General features: G+C 47.4%; 1 protein-coding gene across 3 annotated transcripts in view; it reads right to left on the minus strand.

Moving 5' to 3' along the window:
• The window catches only part of DOP1B (DOP1 leucine zipper like protein B), a 1,145,257-nt gene that overhangs the window by 261,170 nt on the left and 866,378 nt on the right, over positions 1-17,709 (minus strand). For all 3 annotated transcript variants that reach the window (XM_069636119.1, XM_069636117.1, XM_069636118.1), the window contains exon 30: positions 3,289-3,435. In XM_069636119.1, the coding sequence (XP_069492220.1) occupies positions 3,289-3,435 (147 nt within the window). The remainder of the gene's footprint in view (positions 1-3,288; positions 3,436-17,709) is intronic.

Genomic DNA, 17,709 nt, shown 5'->3' on the forward strand with positions numbered 1-17,709 from the left:
ACCTTGTCCTACCTTCAAAATCTCCTAGATGAATTGGGCAAAAAAGTCACCAAAAACAACTTGACGATAAATGTTGAAAAAACACAGGTAGTAATTTGCCGGAAAAAAGGTATTAACTATAAAGCTAAGTGTTCCTGACACCTTCAAAATAACACAGTTGTTCAATAATACAAATATTTGGGCATTGCTTTTTCGGGGAGCGTAAATTATTCAACTTATGCTAACACTTTGGATGCAAAAATAAGAACATTAACATCTCAAGCTAAAATACTTATGTATAGAAATGGTAAATTTACATCTGTCCACACAATGACCTTTTTTCAGCAAAATGTGGTCCCCATAATCGCGTACGGTTCTGACACAATGATACCCAAACCAAGGAAAGTGTGGAAAAGATATGAGAGCAAGTTTTGGAAAGCAGTATTAGGCTTACCAAACTGTACCCCTCTTCCTTTATCGCGCTATGAACTGGGTGTGATATCTATACACAGTCAAAGTGATGTGGAAAATGTGCAGTCTGTATAGGAAATGTGCAATAGGAGCCTCTTCCATCGTCGGATACATTTCCCAAAGCATGGTACAGTTGTGTATTAGATGCACTAATAGATGCAAATGTTTCAATTGAACTGTTATTATTGAACCCAGTAAAAGCAAAAGTAGCTTTGTATCGATATGACTGGATACAAACCTTGGACCAATGCAAATGATATGTGGACTGCAACATCACATTATTCAGTCTCAAAAGTCTGCGTACAATGGAAAGCTACTTGGTAAAATCTCTGTTAAATCATATCCATACACAACTGTTAAGAATTTGTTTAAATTTGTGTTTGACGAATGAGATCCGTGCCAGAAGAGGGCTCATTTTGAAAAATCGAAACACCTGCTGTTTTTGTAATAATTTACTGATCATAGAAACGCTATCACATTTGGTAGTCAGCTGTCCAGCTTTGATAAGTATTCTGGAAAGGTCATTTCAATCTCTATCAAACTGAAGATGAAATATGGAGTCAGATATTATCTAACAGACGAATTGCTGTACAAATGGCTTTAGCTCAATATGTACAAGCAATACTACCTGATAGCGACAGGTTTGAAGGAGAAAGGTGACAAAAATGTAACATTGTTTTATGTGTTACAGAGATGTATAGAGGCAAATTCATTGATTGCACTTTCTTTCTGAGATTAACAACAAAATTTATATATGAATCAAAAAATGTGTAAAATAGGAAGTGAAATCATTCGACTCCACACTCTCCTTCTCTCCTCACATTTCTGACGTTTCTAAGAAGTCACACTACCAGCTGCACCTCCTCAGAGGTATCCTTCCTTTCCTCTCCTTCCCCCAGAGGCTCACTGTCTCCAGAGCCCTGGTTCTCTCAAAGCTGGACTACTGTAACAGCCTCTATCTAAATCTGCCTGCCTCTACTCTCCGCCTGCTGCAAATCATCCCGAACAGGACTGCGAGACTTGACCTTGGCCTCAAGCCCAGGGACCGTATCTCTCCAGGACTGAAATCGCTACACTGGCTCCCTGTGGCTGCGAGGATAAAGTTCAAAACCCTCTGCATTGTCCACAAGGCCTTCTGGGGCTTTGGGCCAAAATACCTTCAACTCTCTCTTCCTGAATATCTTCCTTCTCGAGCTCTTCGCTCATCCGCCTCCAACTCCCTCAGGGTCAGCCGCTTCTCCAAGCAACGAGTTGGGGGTAGATCTCTCTCCGCAGCAGGGGCCTCCCTCTGGAACAGCCTTCCTGCCTCCCTGAAACTTGAGGAGAACCATCTCCGGTTCCGGAAGCACCTCAAAACCTTCCTCTTTGCTTCAGCTTTATCTCCCCCTCTCCCCTGCTAAATCACTGAAACTGTACTGAATCAGCAACTGAGCCACTCACCAATCTCGGTCCTTGGCCCAGCCACTCTCCCCTGCACTGCCTCCCTGGCAACCCCTGCACTGCGGGACTGTCTCTGTATCCCTACAGTCCCCTTCCCAGCACTTGTCTGCACTTATACTGCACTTGCCACCAGCTGGCCCTTACTATTTATCTTGTATTTTACTAATCACTTTGTACTGCACTTTCCCCTCTCCCTTTCCCCATTGCACTTTTTCCCGTCCCCTCTACCCATGCACTTGTGCGATCTGAATGACACCTGCCCTAGTAGGATCGTTTGTCTGTCTCCCCTTGTTCCCCCCTCCCTGCCTCGTCGCGCCTTGAAACACTTGTGTATAGGCGCGTTACAAATGCCATATCATATCATTAAAACACAACCTGAATGTTGTACATTGAAAATGTTTAAAATGTAAGAATGTTTCCTTTCTCTGCTTATTAATGTGTATAAAAAATGTGAAAGGTTGAGTGCGTCAACCAAATAAATAAAAAAAAATAAAAAAAAGATTTGGGTATCTTTCCTAACGAATAGTGGATTAGAATGCTCAATGTATAATATTAGGAGAGCTTTGGTGACTTTTGCAGCGCTTTCAGGAGGACAAAACAAGAACGTCATGCTTTGCCGAAGTTCGGCAAAAGGGACCGCTTCAGGTTGAAGAGAATGACCAGGGATTTGACCTCTTCCTCAATGGTGTGGATAACGGAGGGAGAAGAGGCAAAGAATCCCCAAAAGAGTAAGGTTGTGAAGATTGGTTTAATTTTGGTGAGTCCATTTAACTGGCCAATAAAATGGTATTCCACTCAACTCAATTGAACCTCACAAGTTTTGAAACATCCTGTGTTTAATCTGTGAGGCACACGGTTATGTCTTTTATTGCATTGGTACCTCTGCCCATTAGCAAGGGTTAGTGGTCATCTCAGTATTACTTCACTTCTTTATCAACAGAATGGTGCTAAAACGATCAGAGCATACCTTCTGCTTAAGCACCAATGGCAACACTATGCCTATCCTCTCTAGTAGTATTACTTAATTTCGGAAGAGAAGTCAAATTATATCTTTTGCTTTTAAAAACATGATGAGTACACATTTGGCAAAGTGGGGTGGAGAGAAGACACAATCTAATGTGGATGCAAACCTGTATAGTCGAGTTTATCATATTATTCTTATTCCCACCAAGCAATTTAAGAAAAACTAAATTGGCAGGCAAGGCGGAGGTTACAAATTTACACTGTTTTAAAGTATTTAGCGGGAATAACAATAATACAACCGCCACACCCCATTTAATTGCATTGCAGCTACCTGGATGTCTGGGATGCTGGGTTCCAGGAAATCATGTTCGTTAACAAGGAAGTTTGTGGTGACAATTTTCAACACAATTGAACTATCTTAATGTTGTTCCTTACTGAGCACAAGAGGCATCCATTTGGAAAAATGCGGGGTCCATATACAGCTCCAGAACTTCTTTTTTCCAAGCTCGCTTTGTGTATGCATATCCACTCAAACTGCTCAGAAGCATGGCACTGGCTCGGAAACTGGGAGCATTGTAGGCACTAAAAAGGCACAAGAAATACATATTGAGAATCAACATAATTATTTACCTTCATATATAAAACATACCGAATAACAACACATTCAGTACATGGCTAATACAATAGTACGCGAGCGATAATGTTGTGTTTCTTCACATAGGTCATTGTGTTAAAGCACTTAATCTTTAACAAGGTTTCAACTGAATTGTAAAATAAAAAATGTAAAGCAGAAAATCAGCCACTCTAAAGTTCAGTAGGAAATTAATATTCCCAGGCATCATCCTCACACAACTGAGATCCCTTCCTCTCTTTATAAAAGGCATGCATTAAGAAGTATGCTACTATCACACTGGCTGTCCTGATTACAACTTTGTGATCACTTTCAGATAAGAGCTATTGGATTACGTGGAGATTGTCTGAAAGAGTAGGATGCAATGGAGTTGCATAGTCTTCACTGAGCTGGGTCTGTTCCTCTGACAACAGGTGGTGAAGCTCAGCTCATAATTGTCTTGGCCAGGATGATTTGCCACAAATTGTCAAGTCTCACAGGAGGCGTTGTCCATTTGGCACTGTTGGAGCCGGGTTGGTATTGCCTACATGGCTCCTTCTATCATGGTGGGCCGTAACTCCTGTAGCCTTCCAGTCATGCTATCTACTGCTCGACATGTGACTATGCCCCTGTTGCCAGAGATGACATATCTGGTATCTCGATCCATGCTCCGGCATGTTGCTTCTCTACATTCCTCAATGCTGCGTGAGTTCGCATCTAGATCTTTCTAACCCTGTCTCTGTTTGTGTGTGTGTGTGTGTGTGTGAATGCTCTCTTAACAATCTGACTCCTATTTCAGGATACCTCGTTCAGATCACGAGCCTCGAACACACCGCCGGTTTATTTAATTAATATGAATTCGCCGGTTGGTATTTTTTGCCAGGACTCGATTCTAAAATGGCGTTTGTGTTCTCTTCTGTGACTCCAACTCAAGTCGAGCCCTTTGTTCCACTTTTTGGTGGGCTTCTCCACAGAAGCCTCCAAAAGTGGTGCCACTCTGTCTGGGTACCACAGGGGGTGTGTGAGGGGGGTTTAGGCACCCTGGACTGAGTTACCTTGGTAACTCAAGTTGCACTCTTGTGTGATTGGCTCAAGTGGTGAGCCGGCCGGCTCACCAATTAGCATGTTTGATTGACAGCTAGGCTGAGTGAATGGGGGTGTGCTGCATAAAAGCAGGGCTTTGGGGACTGGAACTTGAGAAGTCGCCATGGGACCTGAGAATCCGACGAGGGAGAAGCTGAACCGACTCACCACTTCCCGACGACAGAGAAGATCTCCCGGCTGGAGAGGCTTCTTCCCCCGACTGGTGGGCACAACCAGTTTACCTTCTTCTCTTCTCACCCCAGACCGGCTTGTGGTCGAATTGCCCGTGCCAAGCACCCCGGCAACCGGATAGCCACTTACCACTGGACCGCGAACTAAAGGACCGCTCCTTTTACCTGAGAAACTCTGCGGCTGGTTATTTCCCTGGCAGTGCAACGGACTCCTGTCTTCCTCCCCGACGAGATCCTCTCTTCCCCCGGACGAAGCACCGACTTGCATCCGCTGCCAGGAACAACTGCCCCCGCTGGAGTAATCTCACCACTTTAAGGTACCGTGTCCACCAGGCCTCCCTTTCTAAAGATTGCTACAAGGTAATAATAACCCCTTAACCTTCTGGACTGGGCTGGCTGTCTTGACCCTCTAACTGGTCCCTTTCTTTTGGTCCAACTCTTTTTGAACCTTTACAAGACTCTGGTGCACTGCAACCGTGTGACCTTGGACACATTTTGTTTTGATCCTCTTAAAGTGGATCCGGCCTACTGAACTCTAAACTCACGGTTTTACTTTGCCTCCCTCTCTTGTTGTGTTCTTGAAAAAGTGTTGGGATCTGTTTCAATTTATTCTCTGCTTTTCTCTCCCTTTTAAAACGAATTATTAGAGTGCCATCTGTGTTAAGCGCTCACCGCTGTCTGAAAATAAGTGGGGCTTTACTTAAGACTTGTCGAATATTCTGCGAATGGAGTGTATATCTTTGAGTGACCATGTTTTTGAATTGCTTACTATTAGTGCCTGTGTGTTTTTCTAGATGTGGTTTTAAATAAATAATTATATCTCTTTTACACCAAGCCCTGGTCAGTGTTTACTTGTTCTACTGTGTTCTTTTGACCTATTGTGAATACACCGTATACTGCCTAACTCTTCTTGAGAGAAGTCGGACTGCTCAGCCACAGCTACCAAGTGAATGTGTGGTACAGACTGCTACCAAGTGGGTTTACTGCCAAACACCTGTAGTCTTAAATCTTTTGCAGTGGTCCCAGACGGAAATGCACAGGTTTCTGCCTAACACAAACTTGCTCAATAGTTCTGGTTCTGTATCATTAAATGCACTTCAGATCTTTAGAGTATCGGAAGGATAGCTCAGGGGCAACATGCTCGCCTTGGAAGCAAGACGACCCATAGCAACACAGGTTCACTCCCTCGGTCCGCGCAACACAGGTTCACTCCCTCGGTCCACGCAAACAAGGTTCGCTCCCTCAGTCAGCGCTTAGAAACCTCTGGGTAGTGCACGCATTATAAATAACCAATTAAAATAAAAAGAAATACATCTGTTGAGAAGTGCTGGGGCCTTGTCAATAAGAGTGTGGCAGCTCAACTGAGAGGTGCTGATGTTGTCCCATCAAAAGTATAGCAGCCCCACTAAAATGAACTAGCATTGCCTCAACAAAAGCATAGTATTATCGCTGAGAAGATTCAACAATTATAGAAGCCCTGTTACAGCAGTACTATCCCATCAAGAGTATAGCCAGCTAACTGAGGAGTACCAGCATTGCCCCATTTCAAATATGGCAGCTCTACTAGAAAGTGCTGGCTCATATGCCTCTGCTCCCGGCCTATAGCATTCACCTTCACCATGTGCACACTCAGAGACATGCAAACAGTCTCATTTGCCCTCTCCCTGTCCCTGCTCCCTGCCCCCTCCCTCGCTTTGCATCTGTACCTCCATTTCGAAAAATCCTTCTGGGTTGGGTGTACCTCTACATCTGTTCACCCCTCTTGCCAAGAGGGGTGCACAGATGTAGAAATACACCCAACCCAAAACGATTTTTAGAAATCGAGGGACAGACTTGTTTTGCATCTGTGCCTCCATTTCTAAAAATCGTTTTGGATTGGGTGTATTTCTACATCTGTGCGCCCCTCTTGCCAACAGGGGTGCACTGATGTACAAATACACCCAACCCAAAGCGATTTTTAGAAATTGAGGGACAGACTTGCTTTGCATCTCTGCCTCCATTTCTAAAAATCGTTTTGGGTTGGGTGTACCTCTACATCTGTGCGCCCCTCTTGCCAACAGGGGTGCACAGATGTCCAAGTATACCCAACCCAAAATGATTTTTAGAAATTGAGGGACAGATGAAAAACAAGAGCCTCTTGCTTTGCATCTGTCCCACAATTTCTAAACATCAGACGTTCTGATGCTTGGGATTGGGAATGGGCTCTGATAAGCCAGTTGTCCACGTAAGGATACAAGTGAACGCTTTTCAGAAGGAGGAATGCAGCCACTACTTCCATCTGCTTGTTGAACATGCTTGGGGCCGAGCTGAGGCCGAAGGGCAAAACATTGAATGATCTTGGCCTATAGAGACTTAATTTAGCAATGGTGAGGAGGCCAAATGGGGATGTGTAAATAGGCGCACTGCAGGCCTATAGCTACTTGCTAGTTTTGGTGTAAGAAATGTTCGAAGGGTTAAAGGTCTAGCACCGTCCGCCGGCCAGCCTGGTTTTTCTTCGGAACAGTGAGGAAAACTTGAATAAATCCCTTGACAGAGGTACCCTATTTATTGCTTCTATAAGAAGCAATTTTAATATCTTTTATGAAAGAGATTGAGTTTTTTTTGTAGGAGGGTGGGAAGAACAATTGTTGGGAAGAAGAGGGAGGCAATTGCGCCTGTGGACTACCGACAGGGACCAGTTGTCACAGACTTTTGACCTCCACTGGGCAAGATGATGACGCACTTAACCTCCTATTGGTGTGCTGTGGATTTGCACCATAACATTGCTTATACTGCTTCGATTCTGGAGTGGGGGGAGGGCTGGGAGAAGAACCTCTGTGGAGCCAGGCATGCTTGCTTCTTTGGAGGCATGCCAAGAGATCTGTCATATGTACTCCGGCGGTTGTGGAAGGCCCTAAAATCTCCTGAACTCTTGGTAATAAATTACAGCCTCTGAAGGCTTGAAGACCCAGCTTTTGTGGGGGGGTTTGGGCAGACCTGCCAGAGACTTTGCTGCCTGCGCACTGTTTTTTTTAACTTATCTCATGGTCCGTATTTGGGCTTAAAAACTCCACCCCATCAAATGGTAAGTCCATTATTCATTACTGGACATCCAATTGAAATTTGTTTTTGAGAAGTGCTTGATGCCTAATTGAGGCACCAAAGGCCTTTCCCCTAGCAACTGTTTCAAGGTGTAAGAGGTGGCTTTAATAATGTTTTGCATTATCTGACAGGCTTCTGTCAAGCCTCAGTGGAATCCCACTTGAAATTCAGGGGGAAGGAGCGAATCAGAGTCACCTGACTCTTTCCAGAACTTAAGATTGGCCACTGCCATAACTGCTTCAGCATTGGCCTGCCTAGATTTCAGGGCAGAGTTCTGGTAGACTTTCTTCCCTTCACCGTCCAGGAGGCAGTCTTCCCACCCTAGAAGATTCTGTGAAGAGGTCGACGAAGCAGCCAATGCTTGACATTTGCCAAAGAGTGTTGCGGCCGCCACCATCGTGGAGTGTGCCAGGAGATGGTCCATCACACAGAGCTTCTCTACTAAAAGAGACCTGTAGCTCATATCCATTTGATTTGCTACTGGCTGATGAAGAAGATGTTTACAAAATTTGTATGGCCTTTCCCACTATGTCCGACTGAAGGTGTATACCCGACCCTTCTGTGACCTGCCTCGAATGGACCTTCTTGGTTCATTCGTAGAGCTTCCGGAACTGGAATCTCAATGTGCTCCATCAGACCTTGTTCAGTGTTGTGGAAAGCTTTGATTGACATGGGCACTTCCTCACGTTCAGCTGATATGTCGTCCTCGTTCGCTGTATCATTGTCTAGAGGACTAGGAGGGAGAGGAAGTGGTGAATCTTTCAGTAGCAGAGAAGGAGCAGGAACCACTGATTGAGTGCCTGTATTTACAGAGGAAGAGGAGGCGGTGGAGCCTCTGTTGCCATCCGCAGAGCTGTTGATTGAAGAGAGAGATGCAGCGAGCAATGGCTTGTCATAGATGAGATATGGACTTGGACACTATAGAGGCCAGGTTGCCCCCTGATCTATTCTGAGGGGTGGGACCTACTCCTGCTGCAGGCCTTTTCGGGGCCCTCTGATGTTTTGCCAGTGAGCAGAGGTGAGGAGGCCAAGAACTGATGTCTGGTTAGAGGCGGAATGCCCTTGGGAACAGAGTCCCCGGTACAAGCCTTGTCAGAAACCGAAGTGTCCACAGGCTGAGGCCCAGTCCTTCACAATGGTGCTGGTAGAAGTATACTCAGAGACTTCGGTGGATGCCCCAGTCACACGTGACTAACTGCAATGGGTCCCAAGGGGACCCTCCCACTTCGGTTAACCCCAGGAAAGGTGTCGCCTGGGCGGGTTGCCGAAGTAGATTTGTTCTCACCCTCTTGGACTTCATTTAGGTGTTGAGGTGATCTGGAGCCTTCATCCAAAAGATGTCCTCCAACCATGTTAGTCTACTTCTGAGGGATTTAAAAGAATGCGCGTGACAGAACACATAATCGTTCCAGCGATAAAGCAGGTCCAAACACTCTAAACAAAGATTGCGTGGGTCCACTGCCCAGAACAACCTGTGGCATCCTGTGGCACCCGGAAAACCTTGTTTTAACCGGCAGAGCACAGATGGAAGCAGAGGAAGAAGCAGATTGAAGTTACCACAGAGTAATGGTTAAAGAAAAGAAAAAGAGGGTTGCGTCAGGCATCCGACCAGTCTGTTGCCGAGAAAGGGAACTGAGGAGAGGGGCGGAGGGAGGAGCGCGAGAGATGGGGTTATGGGCGTAGTCACGCTATGTGCTGTGTCGGATCGGAAGAAGAAATCCGACTCATTAAGGACATTATGAATCTGTTTAATGAAATTATATAAAAAGGCATAACCTTCCCTGTTGCTAAAGGGACCACCGTGCCTATATAAAGAAACTAAGGGTGCTTGTCTTATCAGGATGTCTCAAAGTAAAAATGACCAAACCTAGCTCTACCTCCCCCTATCACTAGTTTAAGCAATTTAAATTCAGACAAGATAAGGTCTTTCTTCCCCTGGAATTCTCGTAGTTCCTGATAGTCTCTGTATGGAAATGTCTCTCTCATTCTGGAGTCTCTTCATACAATCTTCTTTGGTAAGCTCTGGCTATCTCTGCCATGAGCTCTTGTACCGCTTGTAAAACACTTCTGGGCTTGTTGCTCTCTAAGATTATGTTTCGTACAGCTTGTTTTGAGATACTCTCACACTCTTGTCGTCACGTAGGATTCTTTCACAGTTTTTCAATGTATCCTTGGCTACTTTGCATGGGACTTGTTCCCCTTTTATATTCCCCACTACTGGGTTCTTTTTTTTGTACTCCTTCTAGCCTCTGGTTCGCTTGATAGTCTTATCTCATTCCTTAGACGCCATCTCGGGCTTTGCTTTAACCAGTCTTTTCCTCTTTGCCCACAAAACCTTTTCCCTTCTTCCCAGAGTAATTGTCTCCAGTCGCTCTTTGTTCTTCTGTAATGGTTATTTATTACTTGCTTTATGAGCTTTTCACATTGGCAGTCAGACACCTTTATTTCTCATAGCTTGTCATTATGACTGGGATGAGCAGCATTCTCCATATACTCTTGCCCCAGTGGCCTCCCACTTTTTCCATTCCCAAGAATACCTTCCTCTGCGTAGGGGGACATTGCAGGACTCGGCCCACACTCAGGTATTCTTCTTCGTTGTTGCTTCTCTCGTTCTGGCTTTTCGGTGGCATCCTGTTCTCAGCTTCCCCTCGGGTTGCAGGAGTCTACAGAGGAGGGTGATAGGGAGCTTCTCATGCTTCCAGCTGTGATGTCTCAGCATCGCTCAGTGGGAGTCTCGCCCCACCACGAGGCAATCGTGGTCACGCCACCACCAGCTCCTGCCCGTTGCCGTTCTCGCCGGCGTCTCACTGTATCGTTCTTAGCCGTTTCGGAAGTCGCATGCTTTGCGCCTTGGCTCTTCTCCACCCCCTCAAGGTGCGATCACTTCAGGGGCTTCCCCTGCATACTATATTCTCTCCTCCTTCCTTCACTCGTCTCAATTAAAGATAGGTCTCGTCTTAAAGAGACATTATTTTTTCCTCTTTCTGCTAGATTCACTTCAGCATTGCCCGCAGCTAATTATAAAGATGTTACATTCTTCTTCTCAGCAGGCAGTCCCATATACGCTGATATACTGGGCAATGTAGAGAGTTCCTCATAGGAACGGAAGTCCTTGTAAAGGATAAAGGAACCAGATAAAGATGGTAAAAACTGAAAAAATAAGAATGCTCTTCAAAGAGGACCCTGTGGGTGTGGTTTTTGGTGGGCAGGGCAGGAAGGGGGAGTGGATTCACAGAGGTGTTAGCTTATCCTTGGGGAAGGCTCATAACCAAACATCATCTGCAGGCTGTGTGTTCCTTCTCACTCGCCATCTCTTATAAATTCACTTCCCGTGGCAATAGTTCCAGCTCCTAGGCAGGGTTTTCAGCGCCACCAAATAGCAAAAACCTACAATGAGTTTTAAAGACGTTTGCCACTAATACTCCTGTTCATATTCTCCTAAAAACTCTGCTGTTCAAGAAATTGGCATCCTGACTTTTGAGAGAAAGCCATTTCGAACAAACAGAGAAGCAGACTTGCAAAGAGCCCTGCCTCAGTAGGCTGATGGGTTCTGGCCCATTACGGCCAAGCTTGCTGCACTCTCGGGGAAAGATACCAATTGTGGCAATCTTTTATGGCCACTATTAGATAGCCCGGGCCATGACTGCAAAGCAACTACCAGTGATTACATGAAAGATAAGAGAATGTAATGCTGGGCCTGCACCATGACTGCAAAACAACTACCAGTGATTACAAGAAAGAATGTAATGCCAGGCCACGCTCTGAACACAACACAATGTGTTCCTGGAAAAGCAAATGCTGCTCCCTTCAGGCGACAAAGTTTTATTTAGAGTTACACTTTATCATTGAAAGAACAACAGGCATTTAAAAACATGTGCCTTTGGACTCCACACACCTCTGCTTCTCGCTTTCTGCACACGCTGGTCTTCCAACATTTGTTTCCCGTGTTCAGAGCACCTCTGAACATCACAGGCTTGTGGCTTTCTCCAGCTCCGCCTCCTCCAATTTGTACGCTTCCAGGGGGCCTTCCCTGCCTGCATGTGTTTCTCTACCTCAGCTTTGTTTGGCCTGCACTCTTTCTTCAATCTCCTCGTCCCAGTTGATTGGAAATTCTATTTAACGAGAAATGTTCATTTTTTTTTCCTGGTGATGGCATACAATAGCTTTCTCTTCAGCCAAGTCTCAGGACTTGACACTACTTTGGATATTAGCTAGACCAACGTAGGACATCAGACAACATAGTTTAGTGAGTTTTTCACAGGAACGTGAGACCTTGTCCCAAAATGGGAAGTCTCTACCAGTGAGGACCCACTTGCCACTGACCCTAGAGAGGGTATTGCAGAGCGGGCTCATCTCCCTAGCCTCACAGACGCCCCCTAGGTGAGATGGGACAAATTCTCTCAAATCATCACAACATGCTTACAACCCTATAGGTGGGGGGCAGGAGCAGGAATGTTAACTTAACCCCTCCACCCACTTAATCGTTTTTTTCCAGCAACCACTTCAGAGGTTCCGATGTCCACTAGGCTTACATACTTCTAGGCCTGGTCCGATCGAGGGAAGTCAAGGAGTCAGAGGTGCAGAGGTTATTTTTGGGCCCGGGATTTAGTTTTGGTCGGTCGTGGCACCTGTATAATGGTTCCAGACACTGGACAGCCTGGCACCCTAGGCATGAAAAAATGAAGACTACCGCTCAGGAGGCCTCCAGAGAGTGAGGAAGGTGGGGACAGGCGATCTTCGATTTGCGTACAAAGTAGCAGGATATGTATTTGTTTCTTTGGGTCTGGAAGGGTGGAAATGCAGGTGCAGGTTGCTTTGCACACAAATTACAGATCTTCCAAGTTCCAAGGATATACCCGGAATGGCGATGGCTAAAACTAGATAGCCCAGGAGAGAGCTGGTCAGTTCACTAGGTGATCCAAGGAAACTTCCAAATGCTGAGCAGGCACAAATCCTCCAGCAGGGGTTGCGACTGGTTGTTCCCACCGGTCCAGAGATTGAAGCATCATAGAGGGCATTATTCAGATCAGGGAAGAGGAACAGGACTTCACTGGGACATGGCTGGAGGCAATTCTGGTCAGTTGCAACTGTCGTCATCAGATGTTCAGCGGGCTGCACTTCTTCGTAGGGTTCTTGGTTCCACTAATCTGTTAAATGGCCACGGAAAGGCCTTTCCATATCGGACCTGAGAGGGCAGGAAGACCAGAGTACAAACCAGTCAAAGGATAGCCACAAATCTCATGGCACAGCCATTTTAGAATATATGGTACTCATCAGTAAAATGACAAAGTGCAGAAGTCAAAAACACAAAAGAAAATACCCTCTTCCACTAGACCATCCTGGATACATTGGGCCCCATTATGTGTCTGGCGGTAACTCTGCCGGTGCTACTGGCGGGTTGTCGCCAGACTCGTAATATTTTACCTGTGCCAACATTACATGTCCAGCGGCCGGGAAGTCATTCACCGGGACAATGTTAGTCCCCATTTCCATAGAGTCCCATAGGACTCTATGGGAGTGGGGACTCCGAAGCGCCAGCATCGTTGCCAACGGTGCCGGTGCTTCCGTGAAGAGTCACCCTACCATGGCCGCTGCACCCAGCAGGGTCAAACCTGTCTGGCGCAGTGGCCCCGGCCGGCAAACTCTAAGTTTGCTGCTCTGGAAACTAGTGTGCCAGTGAACTTACTGGCACCCTTGTTTCTGGACCGGCAAACTTGTAATGAGGCGCATTGGAATTGTAACTGCAAAGTTACAAAAGGAAAGGTTATATAGATACAAACTATCCTAACCACATTTCACTTTAAGGTGATGTCTGCAACTTTAAAAATATAGGAAATCCACCAAGGGAGACTTAGTCTTGCAGTACAGATAAACTAAGGGACCGGTCAGTTTCCCCATAAGAATCAGCAAAAAGCAATGGAAGTATAGCTGGGAGCTTTACTTCCATCCACAAAGCCAGGTCTGCACTTAAATGTCTATGGGAAGAAAGGAGCAAAAAGAAAATCTTAGTGCTATGGGATTTACCTCTGGAGTACACCCAGCGCCTAGTAATGTTTCCTTGGTTTTGATTTCGGTAATCCTCTTTAGCTTTGTCCAATAATGCAGGTTGCCAATGTAAGAACACCCTATGCTCGCTGTGCCAGACAATTTGGGTAGCAACATTTTAAGGAGACAATTTTATTCTGCTTTGTCAATATGTGTTAATATTGATACTTTATAAGCACATTTGTGATTGCTATGCCATTATATGCCTGCATTTCCCTTTAAAACTTTATTTTGTGGTGAGTGTACTGTGGTGGGTCGGAAGGAGGAGGCGGACACTTGAGGGACAGATTCACTGGTGTTTATTAAAATAATAAGGATATGGCCCATCTTTCCCTATTGCTACAGGGGTAGCCCTGCTATGTAAATAACTAAAGGTGCTCGCCATTCATCAGGAAGTCCCAAGGGAATATGTCCACGGCCCAAAACTAGTTCTAACTGACCCTACCACTACCTTCACTAACTTAAATAAGATCAGGAGAATATCTCCCCTCTCCTGGTTGTTTCTTATGGCAATGTATCTTCTTTACTACAAAGTTCTCTTTAGAACAGGGGTGCACAACTGATTTTGACATAGGGCAGAAAGTACCTTATATGAGGGCTACAGTGGGCCGAAAAGTAAAAGTGGGCGGGGCGGTAGGCGAGACATGTCAGGAGGCTTTTTCAACCCCCAATCTGTATTAAACACATGGAAAAAGAATGTTTTTGAGGCGCAACGATTTTTATTGCATTTCAAACTTACATTTTGTACTACACATTTTCCATTGTTATCATTTATTTCAATGTAGTTATTGTATATCGTCTGTTTAATTAAATTACATATATTTTATTGACCCTTGATTGGACATTGCGTTATTTTGGACTGCTATAGTTTGCTGTTTGGGTTGCGCAAGAGGAGTATGGCCTTCGTTGAGTCAGGTTTCCTCAAAAAAAGCAAAGGATGTACATCTCCTAACTGTGCCTGTTTTAGCTTTATTATTGAGTTCACTCTTGGAGTGCAACACTATGTCCCATGGCCCCCTCACCCCCAACCAAACACTATGCCCCATGGCCCCCTCACCCCCAACCAAACACTATGCCCCCTGTCCCTCAGTCCCCAAGCAAACACTATGCCCCCTGTCCCTCAGCCCCCAAGCAAACACTATGCCCCCTGTCCCTCACCCCCAACCAAACACTATGCCCTATGGCCCCCTCACCCCCAACCAAACACTATGCCCCATGGCTCCCACCCCCAACCAAACACTATGCCCCATGGCCCCCACACCTCAAAGCAAACACTATGCCCCCTGTCCCTCACCCCCAACCAAACACTATGCCCCATGGCTCCCACCCCCAACCAACCACTATGCCCCATGGCCCCCTCACCCCCCAAGCACACACTATGCCCCCTGTCCCTCACCCCCCAAGCAAACACTATGCCCCCTGTCCCTCACCCCCCAAGCAAACACTATGCCCCATGGCTCCCACCCCCAACCAAACACTATGCCCCCTGTCCCTCACCCCCAACCAAACACTATGCCCCCTGTCCCTCACCCCAACCAAACACTATGCCCCCTGTCCCTCACCCCAACCAAACACTATGCCCCATGGCCCCCTCACCCCCAACCAAACACTATGCCCCATGGCTCCCACCCCCAAGCAAACACTATGCCCCATGGCTCCCACCCCCCAAGCAAACACTATGCCCCCTGTCCCTCACCCCCAACCAAACACTATGCCCCATGGCTCCCTCACCCCCAAACAAACACTATGCTCCATGGCTCCCACCCCAACCAAACACTATGCCCCCTGTCCCTCACCCCCCAAGCAAACACTATGCCCCATGGCTCCCACCCCCAAGAAAACACTATGCCCCCTGTCCCTCACCCCCCAAGCAAACACTATGCCCCCTGTCCCTCACCCCCAACCAAACACTATGCCCCATGGCTCCCACCCCAACCAAACACTATGCCCCCTGTCCCTCACCCCCCAAGCACACACTATGCCCCATGGCCCTCCCACCCCCAACCAGACACTATGCCCCCTGTCCCTCACCCCCCAAGCAAACGCTATGCCCCATGGCTCCCACCCCCAAGCAAACACTATGCCCCCTGTCCCTCACTCCACAAGCAAACACTATGCCCCCTGTCCCGCACCCCCCAAGCAAACACTATGCCCCATGGCTCCCACCCCCAACCAAACACTATGCCTCATGGCCCCCACGCCTCAAACAAACACTATGCCCCCTGTCCCTCAACCCCAAACAAACACTATACCCCATGGCTCCCACCCCCAACCAAACACTATACCCCATGGCTCCCACCCCCAACCAAACACTATGCCCCATGGCCCCCTCACCCCCAACCAAACATTATGCCCCATGGCCCCCACGCCTCAAGCAAAAACTATGCCCCCTGTCCCTCACCCCCAACCAAACACTATGCCCCATGGCCCCCACGCCTCAAGCAAAAACTATGCCCCCTGTCCCTCACCCCCAACCAAACATTATGCCCCATGGCTCCCTCACCCCCAACCAAACACTATGCCCCATGGCTCCCTCACCCCCAACCAAACACTATGCTCCATGGCTCCCACCCCCAACCAAACACTATGCCCCCTGCCCCTCGCCCCCAAGCAAACACTATGCCCCATGGCTCCCACCCCCAAGCAAACACTATGCCCCCTGTCCCTCACCCCCCAAGCAAACACTATGCCCCCTGTCCCTCACCCACAACCATACACTATGCCCCATGGCCCCCTCACCCACAACCAAACACTATGCCCCATGGCTTCCACCCCCAACCAAACACTATGCCCCCTGGCCCCCATGCCTCAAGCAAACACTATGCCCCCTGTCCCTCACCCCCAACCAAACACTATGCCCCATGGCTCCCACCCCCAACCAAACACTATGGCCCATGGCCCCCACGCCTCAAGCAAACACTATGCCCCATGGCTCCCACCCCCAAGCAAACACTATGCCCCCTGTCCCTCACCCCCCAAGCAAACACTATGCCCCATGGCCCCCTTTACCCCCCAAGCAAACACTATGCCCCATGGCCCCCTCAACCCCAACCAAACACTATGCCCCATGGCCCCCACGCCTCAAGCAAACACTAAGTCCCCTGTCCCTCACCCCCAACCAAACACTATGCCCCATAGCCCCCTGTCCCTCACCCCCAACCAAACACTATGGCCCCCCACCCCAAGGAAACACTATGCCCCATGGCCCCCTCACCCCCAACCAAACACTATGCCCTAAACACACTCAAGCATGCACCCATACAGACCCAAACCCCCCAAATCAGCACACTCTCAAACATGCACCCATACAGACCCGAACCCCTACCCCCCCAACTCAGCACACACACTCTCAAACATGCACCCATACAGACCCGAACCCCCCACCCCCCAACTCAGCACACACACTCTCAAACATGCACTCATACAGACCCGAACCCCCCACCCCCCAACTCAGCACACTCTCAAGCATACACCATGAACCCATACAGACGCAACCCCCCCAACCCCCAACTCAGCATACACACTCTCAAGCGTGCACCCATACAGACCCAAACCCCCCAACTCAGCACACAAACTCTGAAGCATGCACCCATACATGCATCTCAACATACACAACACAAACACTCAAAAACAAACATTCATACATATCCGACACGCCCCCCCACCCCCATCTCAACATACACAACACAAACACTCAAAAACAAACATTCATACACATCTGACACAACCCCCACCCCCCATCTCAACATACACAACACACTCAAAAACAAACATTCATACACATCTGACACACACCCCACCCCCCCATCTCAACATACACAACGCAAACATACAGCAGAACAGACC

The sequence above is a fragment of the Ambystoma mexicanum genome, chromosome 7p (genome assembly GCF_040938575.1).
Source record: "Ambystoma mexicanum isolate Mex_15411 chromosome 7p, UKY_AmexF1_1, whole genome shotgun sequence".
In the NCBI taxonomy this organism is placed as follows: Eukaryota; Metazoa; Chordata; class Amphibia; order Caudata; family Ambystomatidae; genus Ambystoma; species Ambystoma mexicanum.